Source organism: Piliocolobus tephrosceles, chromosome 18 (assembly GCF_002776525.5).
Source record: "Piliocolobus tephrosceles isolate RC106 chromosome 18, ASM277652v3, whole genome shotgun sequence".
Lineage (NCBI taxonomy): Eukaryota > Metazoa > Chordata > Mammalia > Primates > Cercopithecidae > Piliocolobus > Piliocolobus tephrosceles.
This window is the reverse complement of record NC_045451.1, coordinates 9,856,935-9,879,387: the sequence shown is the minus strand read 5'-3', so window position 1 is coordinate 9,879,387 and position 22,453 is coordinate 9,856,935. Positions and strand designations below refer to the sequence as shown.

The window sequence follows — 22,453 nt, the reverse complement described above, 5'->3', positions numbered from 1 at the left end:
AGGCGGAGCTTGCAGTGGGCCGAGATTGTGCCACTGCACTCCAGCCTGGGCCACAGAGCGAGACTCCGTCTCAAAGAAAAGAAAAAAAAAAAAAAAAAGAAAAGAAAAGAAAAAAAGGAAAATTCATGGCAAGCAGAAAACACAAACTGAAATGATCGATAACAATCCGAGTAAATGCGAATACATACGTTTTTCTTAGATATCTACAATTGAATTGAAAACCTAGTTATATACTTTCTACAAGATAAATGCACATAAAATAGAAGACCCACAGTGATAGAAAGTAAAAGGATGGGAAGGATGGGAAGGATGAGTGCGATGTGTTGGGTTGGGTTATTGTTTCTCATGCTTGCCTGCCTTTCTCTGTTAGAATATTAAACCTCCCTTTCCATTAACTTGCATCTGTCAGTGGAACCTGGAACAGTGACATGTGCCACATCTGAATTTTAACTGCATGACATAGCTCTGCCTTTGCTTTTATCCCCTTTGCCCTAACACTGGGATAGAAGCTACCCCTTCAGCCTGGTCCCAGAATGAGAGAACCTGGGCAGAGTTGAAGCTGACTGACATCCAACAAGGTCAGGAGTAATAAATAAGCATTTTGTTTAGGAATCCTCTGAGATTATAGGAATATAACCTCGCAGGGCGATTTCTTACCGCAGCATAATCTAAGTAAAAGTTGATTGATGCAGAAAAATGTAACAGGCAACAGCTAACCAAAGAAAGTTGATGTAATGAGATTTTTTATGTTAAATCATGTATTGGAAACAGAGACTAATAATTCTTCACTCTTACACACCTAACAAAATAGTCTCAAAATGGAAATTAAGTGCTGATAACTTTTACAAGGGGAAAACCGGCCCAACACATGAAGGAAATAGTAAATCCATGAACTTGATGGGAGATTTTCACCTGTTTCATAAATTCTGGAATTAGGTCTGCATTCTACCGGACCTAAGATACAAATTAACTGGACCCTTGCTGTTGGTTGGTTGGTGTATAAGTGAGTGGGTGGGTTTTTTGTTTGTTTGGTTGGTTGGTTTGGGATGGGTTTTTGTTGTTTTTGTTCATTTTTGAGAGGGGTCTCCCTCTATTGCCCAGGCTGGAATGCAGTGGCATGATCATGGCTCACTGTAGCCTCCATCTTCTGGGCTCAAGCGATCCTCCCACCCCAGCCTCCTGAGGAGCTGGGACTAGAGGCACCACCATACCCAACTGATTTTTTAATTCTTCATTTGTTGAGACAGGGTTTTGCTATATTGGCCAGGCTGGTTTTGCACTCCTGGCCTCAAGAGATCCTCCCACCTCTGACTCTCAGAGTGCTGGGATTACAAGCGTGAGCCACCACGCCTGGCCTGGAATCTTTTACTAAGATTAAGAGCATAGGGTGGGGGCTGGATTGTTGGGTTTGACTCCTTCAATTCAAGATCCATGAATCTTCACATGGACTTTAAATTCTTTGGTCTTGGTGACATCATCTGCAAAACTGTGAAATTAATAGTGTCGATTTCATAGGGTTGTTGGGAGTCTTACATAAGTTCATATATGTAATGTAAATCTCTTAGACTAGTACCTGGCACACAGTAAATATTTTTAAAATAAGTATGGTTGTAATATTTAGTACGTTGACAATAATTACTACTACTATTACTATTGCTATTATTATACAAGCTTATTCCATTTGAAAGCAGCATGGGAAAGACATGAAAGCCAAGAACTGGCTTTTATTCACTCATTGTCATGATCAGAAATAAGGGGTCTCTCTGCTTCCTTAGTTCTGCTACTTATACCTGCCAGTAGCAGCTCGCTGTATGTCTCTATTTCGTAAACGGAAATGAATCTTTTTCTGCCGTCTTTTTCTGAATATTCCAGAATACAGCACAAGCTAATATACAGAGACTCAAAATGCAAAATATATTTTTTGCATATATAACTCTCTTTTTTCAACGAGGAAAAAGATTAATTGGTAGCTGGTTTTCCAATAACTCATTCCTCTCAATATTCCTGGCTGCAGCTTAGCCCAGCTGTAAAGGTAAGCCTGCACATAATAATTAAACACAATCCCTTCTCAGCCTATAGATGGTAAAGACTAGCCCTTAAGAGTTACAACACAATTTTTTTGATCTAGTTCCCTTAACAAGGTTATTTTTTCTACTTCGAATATTTGAAAGCACATTAAAATCAAATACAGGCAAATCGAAAACTTCTTTAACACCCTGCAATCAAATAGTAGAGCAATGTAAACATTTAATCATTACATCTGACTTTGCTGCCACTGAATCTTTCAGGTGACAGGGGTTTCTGGCACCCTGAGCTCTGTGTGTTCTCTGCTGCTCCAGCATTTAACCTTCATGGTCAAAGGATGCTGTCCTGGCTCTCTGGCCTGTTCAGAAGAAACGAGCAGCATTCTGGCCTTTCCTATTACATGAAATGATTTCAAAAGTCACTGCTGTGCCCGTCTACATATACCTCCAAATGGTTCAAAATATTGAAACAATAGTGTCTATTAGAAAAAGATAAAGTGACGAAGAAAGCAGTAACAAGAAGGCCACATGCTGTGGTTTTGCAAAACTGAGAAGATATCCAAATATAATATGTTATATGTTTCTGCACCATATATTTCATTGTTTGTATTTAGGAATTAATCCCCTGAGAAACTGAACATTGCTCACATTTGCCAGCTGAATCCGGTTAATTACACAGGCTGAGATTAAGTCAAGGGCACTAGGGACGTGAGCAAACAGGTCGTTAAATGCGGTAACTGGAGTGGAGGATCAAGACGGAGAGAAGGTACATTGACCAGTGTTTTACAGCCCTAATTTGTTTTGGAATGTCTTAGAAAGCGGCTAAAAAGTACTTTAATCTGAGTGTGCCTATAATTATTTGCTAGGACAGTGTCACTCTGAACATTGAATAAATGCCAGATTTTATATATTATTAGATGGCCATCTGAAATCATGGTGTTTCATGAGAAGAAAATCACAAACCTGGTCACTCTATTGATGCAAATATTTGGCGGTGTCTTCGTGGCTTTATGATAAGAGGAGGGGCTTCTGCTGCACCCTCTGTCTCAGTTTCAGTGCAACATCTGGTCTCTTTGGAAGTAGCTTCCATGCATGACATAAACAAACAGGGCCCTGACTTTCTTCCTGAAGGCCGCTTTTCAAACTAGTTTCTGTACATCTGAAACAAACCCTCTGTATGGAGGCCTGCAATGTGCCTCCATTGTTCATATTGCCTGCATATTGTTCATAGCTCAGAACATTGACTTTAATCCGTTGCTAAATGTGTTACCTTTTGAAGAAAAGTAGGATGCAAGTGTCTCTTTGTATATTCAAATAAAAGCTAATGAATGAAAAATTTCCAGTAACTTATGAATTTCAACTCTACAAGTCTCAATGAGGCTAACCACTTTCTCTCATTGTTTCTTTTATCATGGTATGCGCTAGTGCAGGATACTGACTTTTTTTTCAGATTGGTCTTAACACAGTCACTAAAATGATTTCATTTTTATACCTGAAATGACAGATTTAGCAGGATTAACATTTTGTAAGAGATACTTCCATAACCAAAACTGGATAGATTTTGGAGTTTTCACACTGACCTCAAGGAGCAATACATTCCTTTTCCTATTTCTTTTGAAGACATATGACATCTATACCTGACTTTTTTTTTTCTTGAGATGGAGTCTCGCTCTGTCACCAGGCTGGAGTGCAGTAGCATGATCTTAACTCACTGCAACCTCCACCTTTCCCAGGTTCAAGCAATTCTCCTGCCTCAGCCTCCTAAGTAGCTGGGACTACAGATGCCCGCAATCACACTGGCTAATTTTTGTATTTTTAGTAGAGACTGGGTTTCACTAGGTTGGCCAATCTGTTCTCAAACTCCTGACCTCATGATCTGCCCACCTCGGCCTCCCAAAGTGCTAGGATTACAGGCATGAGTCACCACGCCCAGTCTATACCTGGTATTTCTTATGCTTCGATTACAAATTCAACTGAAGAGACAGCAGATGCTGAAAGTCTGAAGAAGTAGGAGTGACACCTCAAAACTCAGCAAGTTATATCCTGTTTTAGTTCATTCAGGCTGCTATAACAAAAATACCATACCCTTGGTGCTTATAAACAACAGAAATGTATGTCTCCCAGTCCTGGAGGCTAGGATGTCCAAGATCAAGGCATCAGCACCTGCAGCGTCTGTTGACAACAGACTTCTTGGTTCATAGGTGACTGTCTTTTTTCTGTGTCCTCACATGCTGCAAAGGGCAAGGGAGGGATATCCAGGTCTTTTATAAAGACACTAATCCCATTCCTGCTGGCAGAGCCCTCATGACCTAATGACATCCCAACAGACCCACATCTTAATAGCATCACCTTGGGAGTTAGGTTTCCACATATGAATTCTAGGAGGACACAAACATTCAGTTTATAGCATGTACATAAGCACTTAATTAAGGAGCAAAAAGAAGAGACTATGGGCATCTCCTAGATAGGAAATTGAAATTCAGAAAGCATAAGTAACTCAGTCAGGTGTGAGAAATGGTGGCGCCTCCTTCCTTTTATACTCTGTAGGAACCATTTAACATTCCTTTATGTGTAATTGTTGGGATAGCAGCTCTGAACGTTAGATCATTCTTATCAGATAAGATGAAAAATGTAACATGATTCAATCTGGTCAGTTTTGTTCTTTCTACCTACGATAATTCTTCATTAAAATATAGTTTTAATTTACTGAATTAATTCTTTAAATTGAATAAAAACACAGTTGCAATGTGAAGGAAAAGTAGAAAGCTTACGTAATGTATGTAACGTGGACTGTCACCAACACCCCCCCCCCCCAACCTTTAAGACCATGCTACATGGTTTTCTTACTTGAGTTGGAGCACCGAACTGTACCCAGGTGTGTCCACTCTGAAAAGCTGTACTTCTGGGCTAGCACAGAAACGAACAGTAGTCAGGGAAGGGGTGACTAACCTACTTCTCACCTTGGTTCTTCTGAATAAACTCAGAATTTAATCTCACCATCAATATGTTGATGCAGATCTCAGCTCACCACAACCTCTCCCTGCTGGGTTCAAGTGATTCTCCCGCCTTAGCCTCCTGAGTAGCTGGGATTACAGGCACCTGCCACCACACCCAGCTCATTTCTGTATTTTTAGCAGAAATCGGGTTTTGCTGTGTTAGGCTGGTCTCAAACTCCTGACCTCAGGTGATCTGCCTGCCCTGGCCTCCCACAGTGCTGGGATTACAGGCATGAGTCATCACACCCAGCCTCCAGAAGCTACTCTTTATAGTCTATCTCTTCTGTGTTGTTCCTCCTGTGGTTCTGTTTTGAGACTTTCACATTTTAATCAGGATGTGCACTTATCACAGCTACTTTTGGAAGGCTTGCTGCTGATGTAATTTATTACTCCCTTTACCTCAATTTTTAATAAAGAAAGCTCTTTGAAAATGTTTTTCTCTTACTCTATGTTCTCAGGAGCTTAATACTACTTGCTGCAAATCCTGGGTTCTTTCCCTTTTGTTCACTTTGGAGTTTTGTCTAAAGACCTGTTAGTACATGAATATTGCCTTTAAACAAATAAAAATATTTGAACAGTTTTACATGGATCTATTTTAATGAACCAAAGCAAATTTTGCATGAGTGTGCAGTAGATTTCCAATGAGACTTTTAAAGTCAGTTTTTAAATCTTCACTTTAGAAAAAAAATCAGCTCATCTGTAAAGGAGCAAAATGGAAATGATTTGAAGATTGATTTCTCGTGCCATGCCAATGCAGTACTGTCCCATTGGCAACTCCACAATGATGTTTAGCTTTACTAAACTTCCTCCTGTAAAACTCATCTTCAAGCCAAGTTAAATTTGTTTCCTTCATAGAAATAGTTACTAGGGACAAATGACTTTAAGCAATGGATGGATCCAGCCTTCAAGGTGACATGTGTTCACCTTAGCTCCAAAGCCAATTAAGTAAACCAAAGGATCCTTTTTTTGAACTATCCTAAGTCATTCCAGAATTATCTGTTTCATGTCATGGAAGCTGTTTTGAATCTCAAGTCCCTTAAAACATAGTGCAGTTATTAACAAAGTCAAGGAGTTAAAAGACAGTCTGCCTGCAGAATCTGCTGAACAATGTGTCAATCTTAGGGACATAGTTAAGAACTGGAGTGGATCTGGCCAATTCCTTTGTCCCAGGGAAATTCCTAAACCACACTGTACTTTGAAGCAATTTTCCAGGCACCCCTCTTGGCAAGTTCTGCATTGCTTCAGGGTCCTGACTTGTAAGGTTTATTTTAAGATCTTTTAAAAAGTGATTAGAAATAGGAGGGTGAAGGGTGAGAGGAAGGAGAGAATACTAGGCTTAATACCTGGATGGTGAAATAATCTGTACAACAAACCCCCATGACAGCTATGTAATAAACCTGCACATGTACTCATGAACTTAAAAGTAGAAAAAAAAAAAGAGAGAGAGAGAAATCACAAGTCAGTTGACCACAGAAAATCCCTTCAGCCTAAACTCCACCTGGAATCTGAAAATGGGCCCCAAGGACAGATAATAATTAAATGGTCCACGGTTGATTATGATCATACAGACACATTGGAGAACACTTAACTGGAAAAAAGTTAACTAAGAAATTGTGGAGATGTATGGTTCTTAGAAGAATTGGGGAATTTTGTTATCCTTTCCTGCCACCCTAGGCACAGCACTGTGTTTGGCATTAACTACAGTGGAGCTTCTAATAAAATTGAATATTGAACAATATTTTGGAACCAACTGAAGGCAACCAATGAAGGCAACCAGCCTATCCATAAATCTAATTTTAGATACTGTGTGACTCTGGTGGTTCTTTTTAGAATGTTTGTGGAATGTTAATCCAGTCTATCATTGATGGACATTTGGGTTGGTTCCAAATCTTTGCTATTGTGAATAGTGCTGCAATAATCATATGTGTGCCTGTGTCTTTATAGCAGCATGATTTATAATCCTTTGTACAGTGATGGGATGGCTGGGTCAAATGGTATTTCTAGTTCTAGATCCTTGAGGAACCACCACACTGTCTTCCACAATGGTTGAACTAGTTTACAGTCCCACCAACAGTGTAAAAGTGTTCCTATTTCTCCACATCCTCTCCAGCACCTGTTGTTTCCTGACTTTTTAACAAATGCCACTCTAACTGGTGTGAGATGGTGTCTCATTGTGGTTTTGATTTGCATTTCTCTGATGGTCAGTGATGATGAGCATTTTTTCATGTGTCTGTTGGCTGCATAAATGTCTTCTTTTGAGAAGTGTCTGTTCATATCTTTTGCCCACTTTTTGATGAGGTTGATTTTTTTCTTGTAAATTTGTCTGAGTTATTTGCAGATTCTGGATATTAGCCCTTTGTCAGATAAGTAGATTGCAAAAATTTTCTCCCATTCTGTAGGTTGCATCTTCACTCTGATGGTAGTTTCTTTTGCTGTGCAGAAGCTCTTTAGTTTAGTTAGATCCCATTTGTCAATTTTGACTTTTGTTGCCATTGCTTTTGGTGTTTTAGACATGAAGTCCTTGCCCATACCTATGTCCTGAATGGTACTGCCTAGGGTTTCTTCTAGGGTTTATGGTTTTAGGTTTAACATTTAAGTCTTTAATCCATCTTGAATTAATTTTTGTATAAGGCGTAAGGAAGGGATCCAGTTTCAGCTTTCTACATATGGCTAGCCAGTTTTCCCAGCACCATTTATTAAATAGGGAATCCTTTCCCCATTTCTTGTTTTTGTCAGGTTTGTCAAAGATGTTGCAGATGTGTGTATTATTTCTGAGGGCTCTGTTCTTTTCCATTGGTCTATAAGAAAATGTGGTATATGTACACCATGGAATACTATGCAGCCATAAAAAGGGATGAGTTCATGTCCTTTATAGGAACATGGACGAAGCTGGAAACCATCATTCTCAGCAAACTACCTCAAGGACAAAAAATGAAACACTGCATGTTCTCACTCATAGATGGGAAATGAACAATGAGAACACTTGGACACAGGAAGGGGAACATCACACACCAGGGCCTGTCATGGGGTGGGGGGAGGGATAGCATTATGAGAGATACCTAATGTAAATGACAGGTTAATGGGTGCAGCACACCAACATGGCACATGTATACGTATGTAACAAACCTGCACGTTGTGCACATGTACCCTAGAACTAAAAGTTTAATAGTAATAAAAAATAAAAAAAATCAGAATTGCATTTTTTAGAAAATTGCTAAGTGAACTGTATACACATTCAAAAAACAAACAAAAAAAAGGAATGTTTGTGGAATGTGTGGCTTTTTAGTGCCTAGTGCCTATTGTTGTCAAGTGGTAGTTTTAGAGGGCTCCAAACACAAGAGGACAAATCTCATTCAACAATATTATAAAGTTTAATAAAATTTCTCTGATTCATAATAAATAAAAATACACTCCTAATTTATCTCATTGCATAAGCCATTAATTTTTTTTAAGGGTGACTAGTCAACAAATACATTTTTAAATAAAATGCTATGTGATGTTTGGATTGGGGTACAAAGCTAATATAAGACACAGGTTGAAATTTTAAAGATACTAATGCATTAAAAGGTTGTGTTAATTTCAGAATCTAATGTTTGAAATTCTTGTAGTTTTAACTGAAAAAGTAATCAGTTTATTTTCATGCTTCTGTATGTTGTTTTGATACAAATTTCATCATTACTCAGAAATCATTTTTCAGACCTATTAGTGCTTTTCCACAAATATATATGATCTTTCTTTCCAATGAATGGAAAATTAATCTGAATATTTATTATAGGTTCTCATTTGATACTGGCTTTTAAAAAGCCACCTTTATAAGCTGTACAATATGTCATATAATTAGAACATGTAAATCTTAATGATCATCTTTATGCAAATTATCAGAATAATTATACTTTTTATGTTCCTCAATAATTATTTGTATTTCAACATCAGTGGTCCTTGTGTTTTCTTTTATGGATGTGTGACTAGAAGGAAAAAAGGAATTCCTAGTTGTGTAATGGTCTAAACCACTAGCGGCGATCTGGTTGGAAATAAACAAAGATACTCATCATACTCCTCCCATGTACTAACTGCAAGCAATATCACCCTGTAGGCACTCAGGGCTTCTCAGACTGTGTGCATTTAATGGGAAACATATGGAAAATATTTCACTTACTTTTCTTTCAACTCAACAAATACTCTGACTACCCACAATGTGCCAGGCACCTGCATCCAAAGAGGAGAAAATGCCATCTTGCCACGTGCCCAAAAGCAGCAGCTCTAAATCCAGCTGAACAAAAAACTCTGCAAAGGATCCTACCAAGCATGCTTCTGCTCACTGAACATCATTGTTTTCTTCCTAAAAACAAGATATGGCCGGGCGCAATGACTCACGCCTATAATCCCAGCACTTTGGGAGGCCAAGGTGGGTGGATCATGAGGTCAGGAGTTTGAGAGCAGCCTGACCAATATGGTGAGACCCCCATCTCTACTATAAATACAAAAAAAATTAGCCGTGCATGGTGGCACACACCTGTAGTCCCAGATACACCAGAGGCTGAGACAGAAGAATCGCTTGAACTCGGGAGGTGCCACTGCACTCCAGCCTGGGCGACAGAACAAGAACTCAGTCTCAAAAAAAGAAAAGAAAAAAAATGCATGCACTCTTCCCCAAAAGACGCTAATGCAATGTCTCATCTAGTCATGACTCCAGGATTCTGGGAAATGCAAAGTTGTCCCTACAGCCAGTCCAGATGTGACTCTTTATGAGCTAGAAACCTATGACCCACTGCACACTTGTGAAATGCGATGGGATAAACAGTTTCAGAACCTCCTTGCTATGTGGAATGAGGTATTTGATTATTTGCACCTAATTATAGGTACCTAATTATTTGATTAGGTAGTAATTTTGCACTCTGGGAGGGGGTCACCAGTCCATTGTTATCTGAATTGATGTCATTTTCTGGAAGTTTTCCAATTTTCCATTGTCTGCCTTAAGTCGACCTCTGAAGCAAGCATGGGAGTATACATCTTCTTCAGGAGCTAAGAAACTTCTTCAGATGCTTTCTGCCCTAGAAGCTCAAGAATGATATATAAGCTCCAAAAGTGATGACTGTTTTAGAGAAGTTTTGGATTTCTTTGGCAGTATAATTCTTTAAAACTTTGCAGTTTTGTGATCTATTCGATTTTACTTGGTTCCATGGGCTAGTAGTTATACCCACAGTTCTGTTTGATTTTTTTTTTTCTAGAAATACTTCTCTTTAATCCTAAGCCTCCCGCTGTTTCTCTCTCAGACCTTATGCCCTCAGGTTTTGGTGGGAGAACCACCCCTTTGCTCTCTTTTCCCTGAACCATCTCTCTATTAAGCATGCCTATTGGGCTTCACACCTTTGGGTAGACCTTTACTACTCTGAGATGCTTTCAACCATTCACAGGCTTTAAGAAAGGGCATGTTGCTCAAAGGCTTATCACTTTTATTTTATTGGTATTGACTTGGAGTTGAGAAGCAGTTGCCTTTTTTAACCTCGAAAAGCACCAAGTTTTAAATACACTATTTCCTTTTGATCCTGCATGCAAACTGACCAATTCTTTTTCTTAATACTCTGCCAAATACAGCCTATGGCAACTAACATATGCTGATGAATTTGCTAATATTCTATCTTCCAACTCCTTTTCCTAGGGTGGATATTTTCTAATCCATTCCCCAAGTTACTATAGGTGGTGTTTTAGGCAAATATTTCCCTACTGCATGCCATGGATCAGCCTCTATCCAATGCCCATTTCCTTTCCTTTCCCTTGCTGACTGAGCACCAAGACAGTGACACATAGCATCACTCTTCTCAGCTGACTTCTTGTCTTTGTTTCTTTTTTTTAAAATTAGTCAGGAAATGTTAGGCATGCAACTATAACAAACAATCCCAAAATTTCAGTCTTAACCCAACAAAACTTTTTTTTTTCTCAATTACACAGTGAGTCTACAGAATGGCTCTGTCAATCATCGACATCAGATATTCAGGCTGATGCAGGCACCATGTTGCTATTTGCTATTATATTGGCCCATTTATGGTGTTTTCCACATAGTGGGACTCAAAAACATGTTCATTGAATGGAACGGATGATGTGAGATGAAGGAATGAAAGAAGTTAGATGACAGATATCAAAAAAGACCCCAAGGTTTGTTACATGGATTGAATAAGAAATAACTGCCCACTGGCAACCCTGGGTCACCTTTGGCAAAAGTTGCCTGCAGGCTGCCATCAGCAGGGATTCACAGGCTGTGTACTCAGCATGAGGCCACTCAAGGAGGTTTTCCTCTGCAGTAATGAGGAAATAACTTCTTTTTAAGGAAATAAGTCTGCCCATCTGCAGGCTCCACCTCTGTCAGTAGGAGCCACCAGAGATCCTGTGCTCCCAGAAGGACCCCTCATCCCAACCTCCCCTTAGTTCTCAGTCTTGTCAGCATGGCATCAGCATGGGGCTGTCAGAATTAATCTCAACGTGCCCTTTATCTCTGTCCATGGCAGCTACATGCTCTTTCTCCTGCGTCTTTCATCTCTAGAATCTAATATACTGGGCTTTATAACGGTCTTTCCAACTCCTTCTCACAACCCCTGCACACATCCTGATATTCTTTATGCTACTAGAACTCATCAAGCAGAATTCTTGATGTCCCTTCCCTCTGCAGCTATTGTGCCAGATATTTTTCTTGACCTAAAAAAATTTACAAAATAAATAACTTCTAGATTGAGTTGTCTTTATTTAACTGTCTGCAGTTCTCCAACTTCTGTTTCTCTTCTCTCCTGTTTTCTCTTGCACCTATTCAAGCTGTCTTGTCTTCCAGCAAAGACAATAAGAGAGCTAATGCTACCTTAAGAAAAAGGTAACAAAAACTTTCTAACAAAACTTTCCTTATTAAGGTAGCTAATGCTCTCCAGGTTAATGATCAATTTTTGGACCTCATTTCACTTGAGCTTTGCTAGCATGAAAAAGTCGGCTACTCTGCCCTCCTTGAAACATTTTTTGTTCTTGGCTTTCAGCATATTGCACGTTTTTCTGGTTTCTTCTTCCTTAAATGTCTGTTATGTCTTAGTTGCCTTCCCTGTCTGTTTCCCAAATAACGAATTGTGGGAGTATCTCAGGTCTTAGCCCTTAAATGTCTTCTTTTTTTCTACCTACTCAGACTTCTTGGTGATCTCATTTGGTTCCATGACTTTAAATGGAATCAATATGCTGTTGACTCCCACATTTCTAAGTCCGATCTGAATTTCTCTCCTGAATACCAGGAGATATTGAACTGCCTCTTCATCCATCCACATCAGTAACTAATAAGAATCTAAGAATTATTCTTAAAACTGAGCTCTTGTTATTTTCCTCTAAATCTGCTTTTCTTATAGTCTTCATCATCTCACCACATGATAAATCCATTTTTCCAGTTGTAAAGGCTAAAAATTTTGTATTCATCTTTAATTTATCTTTCCCTCATACCCTGTTTGCACATCTTATAGGCTTTCCTGAATATATCCTAAATGTGAATGATTCTCATCACCACCATTCCCCACTCCACTGCTATATTGATCCTAGTTACCATTCCTCTTCTCCTGGTATCCATTTCCACTGCTTCTCCTCGACCCTTTTTACCTCTTTTTTAGTGACAACTTTATTTTCGTATTTTACTCAATGCCTGTTAGTGTTCATTTGACTATTCTACCTTATGTACCTTGTACTACTTTATTTTTCATTCCTAGGTTTGTCTTTTTCCACTTTTTCTAATTCATGGCATTCTTTTCATTGTTCTTACAGTTTTTGTTCATTTCCATTCTTAGTTTATGAATTTTTGATTCAAGTTGATATTTTACACCCTCAATGATTGAGCACATTTAACTATTTTTGGAGTGTACTCGTAGTTTTCTTCTGCTTTATGTTACTTTTGGGGATGGAGGTGTGGTAGGAGTTTATTTCCTTAATTTATTTGAATTTGTGTGAATTTTCTTGTCTTGAATGTCTGCAGTTGTTCTCTATGGACTTTTATTTTCTTTGATTTTTATGACATTGGATGATGTATAAGAGTCCTAGTTTGTTGTTTGGCTGGATTTGATCATTCCACAAAGTATGTGACTCAAAGCATCATGTTGTACATGATAAACACATAAAATTTATATGTTTATTTCAACAAAAAAGGTTAAAACAGCATCTGCCTACTCAATAGTTAACAGTTTGTAATTAAAAGTATTTAGTCAATGCAAAAAGTCCTAGTTTCTTACTGCCCTCTTCTGTCATTTTAATAAGGCCCAGGGAATATGGTAGGGTTTGGTTTGCTTGCCTTTGTGATAGAGATTGTCTGTTCCCTGATACTGTGGCACCATTTTACTTACAGGACCCTAAATCTTCTACTTTTTCTCTCTCTACCGCCCAATTGCTAAAGGGTGTTTCTTCCTCTCTGCTTTTATTCTTTTCCCTTTAACTTTTATTTTAGGTTGGGGCGGGGGTACATGTGCAGGTTACATGGGTAAATTGCAGATTATTTTGTTACCCAGATAATGAGCAAAGTACCTGACAGGTCATTTTTTTATCCTTTCCCTCCTCCCACTCTCCACCCTCAAATAGGCCCTGGCATCTGTTGTTCCCTCCTTAGTGTCCATGTGTACTTCATGTTTAGCTCCTACTTAAAAGTGAGAACATGCAATATTTGGTTATCTGTTTCTGCATTAATTCTAGTAGGATATTAGCCTCCAGCTGCATCCATGCTGCTACAAAGGACATTATTTTGTTCTTTTTATGGCTGCATAGTATTTCATGATGTAAGCTATACAACTGGAAGACTTGCTCCTCTAAACCCAATGTGTTTTTTTAAATCACAGGCTTGGCCTTTTATATAACACCCGTCCTTTATACCCAAGGTCCTTCAAAATCTCTTCCTTCATACATTTTCAGTACTTTCAGGTTACTGGTGAACCTAATCTTTCTGGTGGTTGCTCCAACCCTCCATCTGACCCTCCTGCTCTTCTTCTCGGTTGGCTTTTGGCAGATCAGCATTATCTGCCTTGAGATTTTTTTTTCCCCCTTCATGTTAATAATCAGGAAATTCCTATTTAATTTCTTAAGCTTCAAGCAGATTTAATCACACCATATTCCTTATATATATTTCTAATTGTTTTCATAGATCACATCCCATTAACTTGCATGCTTGGAAGCTTTCCTATTAGAATGGAATAAAATATTTGGCCTTTATATTTGTTTTGGTGTTTTATTACTGACATAACAAATTGCCACACACAGCAGCAGAAAGCACCACCACAAATTTTATTATCTTATAGTTCTGAAGGACAGAAGTCCAGCACTGGTCCTCCTCAGAAGAAAATCAAGTTAATTTTTTTCACCTTATTTATTCATTTATTTATTGTTATCAACTTGATTTTCCTTCCTTTCAGGAAGCTCTGGGATAAATACACTTTCAGATTTGTTGGTGTCATTTGGCCAAATTCAGTTCCATGTTCAATAGGGACTAACGTCAAAATGTTTTTGTAACAAGTTTGGCTGTGTATAGAGAAACAGTTATAGAGCTCTGTATGATTTCAGACTTCCGGTTTAGATACCCATTTCCTGCACACGGCTCTTCCTGTCTGTTTCTCTCTCAACTGCCAACCACCTCAGGGGAGTTGCACAGAAAGCAATTGCCTTTGGGATCTTAGGAAAGTATGACTAAGATAAAGGGTGTTGATAGCACCTCTTCCTCAAAAAGTTGTCTGCTTGATTATTATATTCTTGAGAAGCCTAAAAAACTTGTGTATCAAATTTTTTTTTTTTTTTTTTTTTGAGAGGGAGTCTCACTCTGTCACCAGGCTGGCATGCAGTGATGTGATCTTGGCTCACTGCAACCTCCACCTCCCGGGTTCAAGGGATTCTCCTGCCTCAGCCTCCCAAGTAGCTGGGTAGGTGCATGGCGCCATGCCCAGTTAATTTTTGTTTTTTTTGTTTGTTTGTTTGTTTTTTTGAGATGGAGTCTTGCTCATCACCCAGGCTGGAGTGCAGTGGCGCGATCTCGGCTCACTGCAAGCTCCGCCTCCCGGGTTCACGCCATTCTCCTGTCTCAGCCTCCCGAGTAGTGGGGACTACAGGCGCCTGCCAACGCGCCCGGCTAATTTTTTGTATTTTTAGCAGAGACGGGGTTTCACCGTGTTAGCCAGGATGGTCTCGATCTCCTGACCTTGTGATCCGCCCGCCTCGGCCTCCCAAAGTGCTGGGATTACAGGCGTGAGCCACCGCGCCCGGCCAATTTTTGTATTTTTAGTAGAGACAGGATTTCACCATGTTGGCTAGGATGGTCTCAATCTCTTGACCTCGTGATCCTCCCAACTTGGCCTCCCAAAGTGCTGGAATTACAGGCATGAGCTACCACGCCTGGCCTGTGCATCACATTTCCTGTGCATCAATTTTCTATTGGCATCTATTAAAAATTTACCCCGATGCTGGCTTTCCATCACATAAATGCATTCGTCCTCAAGGTGAGCTTCCAAGTTGGTGGAAAGGATCCTTTTTAAGCTCGTAATTAAAAAAAAAATTCCAGTTCCCATCTTTGCCCCCCACATCCACACACACACACACACACACACTCTACACCATTCTTTTCAGATCATTTACTGGTGTCCATTTCTGCTTTTCTTTTTTTCTCTGAATTGTTTTAAGCTCTTGTGTCATTTACTAACCTCCATGTTAAAGAATTTTACAATGAATTCTCATCAGGCAAAAAAGCAGCACATATGACTGTTCTATCAATTGCTGCTATTTGTCATTTGTTACTCTGGAAAATAGGTAGGGGCGATTTTCTCTTTGGCCATGTTTGAAAGCCTAACCTCACTCCTTCAATTCATAAAAGTAGCAGAATAAGGTTTTTTCTATTGAGTTCAGAAAGTTGATATATCAAACTGATGTTAAATCAAGGAAAACAAGTTATGATTATTGGCATCAAAGATGCATTTAGGTGGTAACACATTTCCTTGGCTCTAAATTGACCTTTTCTAAGATTCCACTGTCACATCTATATAAAAAAAACAAATTTAATCAAGTGCTGATCACAAATAAAAAGAGTTTATGCAAAAGCTTCGGGTTGCATAAATATTTCTAATGAGGTGGAAAGAAAAAATAGCCAATAAAATAAGAAACCATTTTTGAATAGATAATATTTTATCATTACCTAAGCTCAATAGAGAACCATGTCAGGTCTGTTTCTCTTTCTAAAGATCTGTTTTATCTAGCTAAGCAAGACTTATAAACTCCACTTAAATGGAGACAATAGAGACCTCAAAATATCCTCCAAGAGACTACTCACCAAATTATTTGCATTTGGCTTTAGAATTTGTTTTGAATTTCTGGGAATAAATTGCAAATTATATATACTTAATTGTTCCATATTTATGTATTGGTTTCCATATCCAGGTGCTGTTCTAGGGTAAAGGGTGACTAGATCAAGTATGTTTCCTGCACTCCAATTTCTTAAAGTTGACTGGGAAAGGCAGAACAATAGCTCATTGATACTTAGGGGCATCTGCGGCCGTACCACCCTGAATGCACCTAATCTCATTTGATATTCAGGGGCTATGATAAAATTCTGTATAGTGTTAGGAAATGTAGAGGAAAGGTGTCACATCTAAACATGGGTCTGAAGAGCTAAACTAAGAAGGCCATATTTGAACCACACTTTAAAGGACTGTTAGAGATCAGTAAACTTTGTGGAAGGGAGCAAATAAGGGGCACTCCACTGAAAGGAAATAAATGCACTTCCTACTTAGAAAACTAATCGTTCCCCCATCTCTACACTGGTCAGCTCTACAAATCTGACTTCAACAGAAAAAGCTTGTTCCTGTAGGCTAACCAGAGATCCATGCTTTTGATCTTTGCTGAAGCAAGTGTTTAGGTGGTTTTGTTTGTTTTGTTTTGATGGAGTTTTGCTCTTGTTGCCCAGTCAGGAGTGCAATGGCCCGATCTCGGCTCACCACAACCTCCACCCTCCCGGGTTCAAGCGATTCTCCTGCCTCACGCCTATAGCTGGGATTACAAGCGCGCACCACCACACGCGGCTAATTTTATATTTTTAGTAGAGACGGGTTTCGCCTTGTTGGCCGGGCTAGTCTCAAACTCCTGATCTCAAGTGATCCGCCCGCCTCGGCCTCCCAAAGTGCTGGGATTAGGTTAGGGTTTAACTGGTTTCTTGTCTTCCTACTACTAAAAAAAAAAAAAAAGTGGGGGGGGTGTGGGGAAGCAAAAGTCCATAAAACATCAGCAAGGCCAGTTAAGTAGAAAGTCACGCCAGTTTAAGAATGAAAGCATCACCAAAATGTCTTATATTTTAATAGTTGCGTAACTTTTAAATGACAATAAGGGACAGTGTTATATTCTCTAAGCGAAAGGCTGTAAGGGAGACATTTTTCTTCACTTTATGGCAAAGCATGTATTTAAGATGTTAATAAATATGAAAACCTTTATCATCAAATCATAGCAAATCTGCACAGAACATAAGAATTAGATAGAATTAAGAATTTGTGCTTATGCTGAAGACAAAACAGGATTATTTTGTCTACATTTTCCAAAGATTATTAATAAAAGCTAACTCCAGTGGGAACTAGATACAATGATTATTTTAACACAAAAAACTCTTACTTGCATTTTCTAATAAAATAACATGAAACTGATGCAGTGCTATTTTTAATTCTGCTATGTAATTTTGAGCTGATGGCATATTTTCTGTATATATATATATGATGAAAACTTTATTGTCAAATATAGTTCATTTTGGATCATTTAACTTTAATGTCATTATGTTAAGGACTAAATTTAGTGAAAGCAATAAAGCTTGAATCTAATTATTTAGTCAATAGGCATTTATTAAAGGCCTTCTATTTAAATACCTCTTTTCTGATTCCTTCGAATGAGAATTAAAAATAGCACTGCATCAGTCCCATGTCACTGTATTGTAAGACACATACTTTCCCCAGAATTCTGTGGAGAAATGGAAAGACACTAAAACACAGGCAGGAGCCACAGTCTTTGACTGAATAGGTTTTGGACTCCCATCATTTTCTGTCCCATCAGTCAACCCATTTGTCACATAATTCACCGTTTAATTTAATCTCTAGTCTCCATTTGTCTTAGAATTCCCAAATGCCTTTCAATTTTCCTTTTGGAAATTACCAAATTTCTTCATTTAACTAATCCTCTACATAATGAAAACATTATTTGTGTTTCTAGTCCAGAGAAAAAGTTATTTACTCAATTAAAAATTTGAACATAGCTGCAAGCTATCTGAAAAAGGCATCTTAATGAAAAAGCACTTCATCATGAAGAGAAAAATAGAAAACTTTATAGAACACTTTAATGTCTTTATTCTCCCATAATGAAATTTAATTAGTTACACATTATATGTAGACTAAAAAGTTTGAAAGATAAAGCAAATTACAAAAGGCACTCAGTCTATGGGAAAATAAACATTTTAAAATGCAGTGGGTGGGTTCAGATTACATTTGTATTGAATCTCAGTTCTGCAAATATAAAAATGAAAAGTGAAAGATAGTTTAGAGAAAAACACCAATTAGTGATAAAAAATTAACATGCAATAAAAGATTAAAAGACTTCAATACATAGAGCTTGCCTAAGAAAGAAGAAGAATTAAAAAGCACAGTTGTAATATTTGAAAGGTGGCAACTATCAAAAACAGATTTATAAGACCAAAGCTTTGTCTAAAAGTAAAAGAAATTCAGCTTATCTGCAGCAAAACTGTTAGTTCCAGGTATACAGAGTACAAAGGTTAATACTTATGAGGTGAAGTTTTAGGCCTGATCTAATTGAGCCAAATACTAGAAAATCATGAAAAGAATGAACTGATACCGTTTCTCACATTTTTCTACATGAACTCAGAGCTATCCCCAGCTGTTACGGGATGTCACTCTTGCTACCCTGCAAATGTCTTTCCCTCTCTGCCTCAGGCAACTTCCTCATTCCTCCCAGACTCCTCCAACGCACACTCATACGCTCACAAACATGAGTACATATGCACACTCACACATCAAAACCGCTGTGCACACACACACCTACACATTACACACTGCTGTACACACTCACACTTGCTAACACACACATCATCATTTTCTCTCTGCTTGCCCTGATACTTTCACTCTGCTGAGCCTTTGGCATAGTTCCTCAGTTTCTGCCTAGCTAGGCTAACAGCCTTCCAGAGCACCATATACTAAACCCACCTGCCCATCCCACTAGACTCTATGGTTATTGAAAGCAGAAATGGTGTGTTTTTCATAAAACCTCCTAGCACAGTGCCTGGCATAGAGAGAGTTCACAATGTATTTGATAAAGGAATGAGCCCTGAATTTTAAGAGTCTCTCTTCCTCTCTTTGAAATAGTTCACAGTTCAGTCTTCAGTGTGACAATGTGTACTCTACTTTTGTTATTCCTTCACTTCCTAGTCTTATATGCTACTACACTACTAAAATGTTGAAGCCCTGTCTGCGAAACACGTCTTTATCTGCTGGTAGGAGCCCATGAATACCTCTCATTGCTCTGATGGGAGACTTCTTTGTTCCAGCACTTACAGAAATTCTGCATTTAGTTCTGCTTGAAAGAGTCCACTCCAATTTCATAGAAGCCTTTTACTGTATGATTGCTTTCTTTGTCTCATTAAACCCTAGGACAAAAGGCTTAACACAAAGGAGGAGTGAATTATATATTTCTTAAACGTCTGGGCATGCACTGACTGCTTAAGGAGAACATTGGCACTAAGGTGCTTTGGCACCTATTTTTTTACCCCCAAATAGCACATTAGATATTTTCATCTTCATCTGTAGAGAAGTGGAAATATTGTTACGTACAATAATGTAGGAAAGATTTTAATTGCATGTGACTTTACATTATTTTTACATTGTGGAGTCTCTTGTGAAAAACTTAAAACAGTAACAATTTTAAAAGAAAAACAATCATAGTGCCTCCCTTGACAGAAATTTCAAACATTTCTTGATACATAGCATGTAAATTGGTTTAACCTAAAATATTTTCGTTGATTGCTAGAAAATCTTTTAAATCTTTTATACATTTTATAAATACTTATATATCTAATAAAATTACATTCAATATATGCTTTTGTTGCTCCTATAAAATTTTTCTTTGAAGTCTGGCATTTGCTTCCTAGAAGATAAAAGGTTTGTTTTTTGTTTTTGTTATTTTTAGTAAGCCAACGCCTCAGCAAATGACGCATTTATTATATTGGCAGCCTTGTGGTTGGAAAGGATTATTTTCTGGGTTCCTAAGGCAATGCCTGAGCAGCTATATCCCAGGCCTCTGACTCCACCCAAGTGAGGGAGCCAGGCCCTCTTGAAAATTTCCTGATCCTTGACATGGTTTGATAGTGTGCCTTATACCAGTGAGGGGATGGTCCCTCCCACATGCAAACTGTACTTTCATAGATAAAAAAAATGCTTTTCATGATGGGAACATTGGAACCATTGTTTTTATTAGAATAGGATCCCACAGGGAACTGCATGTTCTTTTTTATTTTTAAAAGTATGTCATGGTCTTGAAAAAACTAAAAATAAATGACAAATTTGTCTTCACATCTCATTGATGCAACTTATTTTTGCTGCAAAGGCAGCGTGACTAAGCTAAGAAAGAAAATTACCCAAATTTGATGGTGTTGACCATCAAGGATAGCCTAGTTTTGGTATTCAGATCCCTAAAGTCAAGAAAATCTGTCACAGATAACTTTTTATGGGGAGTTTAAAATGCCAAGGCAAAGGGTGAGGTGTCATCCACAGAGAGCAACAAGAGATTTACAGAGAATCCATATTAAACTGTTCTAGTACAGATTTATGCTGTATGGAAAAGTCAGAAACTTCTCTGGGCAGATGTCAATGGAAAGTTCTTATCCAATTTCTGTACAGTGATATTGGAGCTTGGCCTAAAATATTAAACCTGAGATCCCTTTTCAAATTTCTGCATAGTAAAATAGCTGGAAGACTTGGCTGATTTCCAATTCTGTTTTGGTGCTGACCAATGATTTGAGGCACAGGTATGACCCTAACCCTTGGCTACCTCACTCACACAGGGCTTACACCAAAGTCAAATTCATTTACGTTTATGAAAGCCTGTGAAAACTTTAGATATGACAGGATTTTGTGTTGCTATAACATTATAATGTCTTAAGCAAGAGGAAAATGTGATTATAAAGAAATTGGGAAGTAATCATAGTTAAAAACAAAACAAAAAAAGCAATGATCTAATCAATGTCTTAGGTAATTGGAATTTTCCAAAGACATACTTTTAAGATTCTACCCCAATTTTTAAAAAAAATAATAGCCTAATTTGTATCATTTACAGAGAAAAATGATCACACTCTAGAGCTATTTTATGATCCATTACAATTCAGAATGACTTGGGGATCAGATCTTCAAACTCATATAAATCTAAGTCACTTTCAGGAAAACATTCATTTGTTTCATCTATCCTGATATTGTTTCAACTATTCACTTATATATTTTTTATTTTATATTAATTTTTTACATTGACATGAAATTAAATGTATTTATCATGTAAAGCATGATGTTTTGAAGTATGTGTATATATATATTATGTGTGCGTGCGTGTGTGTGTGTGTGTATATATATATACGTATAATGTAAAGCATGATGTTTTGTAGTATATATAAGTTAGCCAGGTAACTAAACCTGGCTATTATTTTAAGTAAATTTTCCTCCCCAAATAAAGTCAATCTAAACTATGCTATATAGGAAACAAATATTCTCAGACTATTATTTGTAAATAAGGTAAAGTACTACAAATAAGATAAACCACTTAAAAATATGTCAAAGAGTGGGAAATAATTTTTGAGACTTATTTTCACTTCCTAAATACAGTTTTTTGTTGTTTTTTAAAGGCAGGTTCTTAACTCTTGCCAGTTACCTGGGAAAATGGTTAAGGGCACATTCTTCTTCCATCATTCCTAGGGAGCATTGCTTGACTGGTGATGTTGTGGTTACTTTCAGAGCTGGAGGCCGAGGAGTGGTGCAAGCACCTCTGCATGGAGTGTCTGGGGACCAGGCTCAATGACATCAGCCTTGGGGAGCCCGACCTTCTGGCAGCAGGAGTGCAGCGGGAACAGAATGGTAGGTGTGAGATTGCCTTCCATCACTTCAGAATACCCCTGGAATTGTAGAACTTTGAAACTGGAAAGGAGCTCAGAAATGTTTCAGACCAATCATATTTTTTAAATCAAAGAGGCCGAGTGCAGTGGCACACACCTGTAATCCCTGCATTTTGGGAGCCCAAGGGTGACCCATCACTTGAGACCAGGAGTTCGAGACCAGTCTGGGCAACATGGTAAAACCTCATCTGCTAAAAATACAAAAATTAACTGGGTGTGGTGGCTCGTGCCTGTAGTCCCAGTTTCTTGGGAGGCCAGAG

General features: G+C 38.2%; 1 protein-coding gene across 1 annotated transcript in view; it reads left to right on the top strand.

The window, feature by feature from the left end:
• Positions 1 to 22,453, top strand: part of DOK6 (docking protein 6) — a 422,926-nt gene that overhangs the window by 236,193 nt on the left and 164,280 nt on the right. The window contains exon 4 of the mRNA XM_023224190.2: positions 22,036 to 22,155. Within this exon, the coding sequence (XP_023079958.1) occupies positions 22,036 to 22,155 (120 nt within the window). The remainder of the gene's footprint in view (positions 1 to 22,035; positions 22,156 to 22,453) is intronic.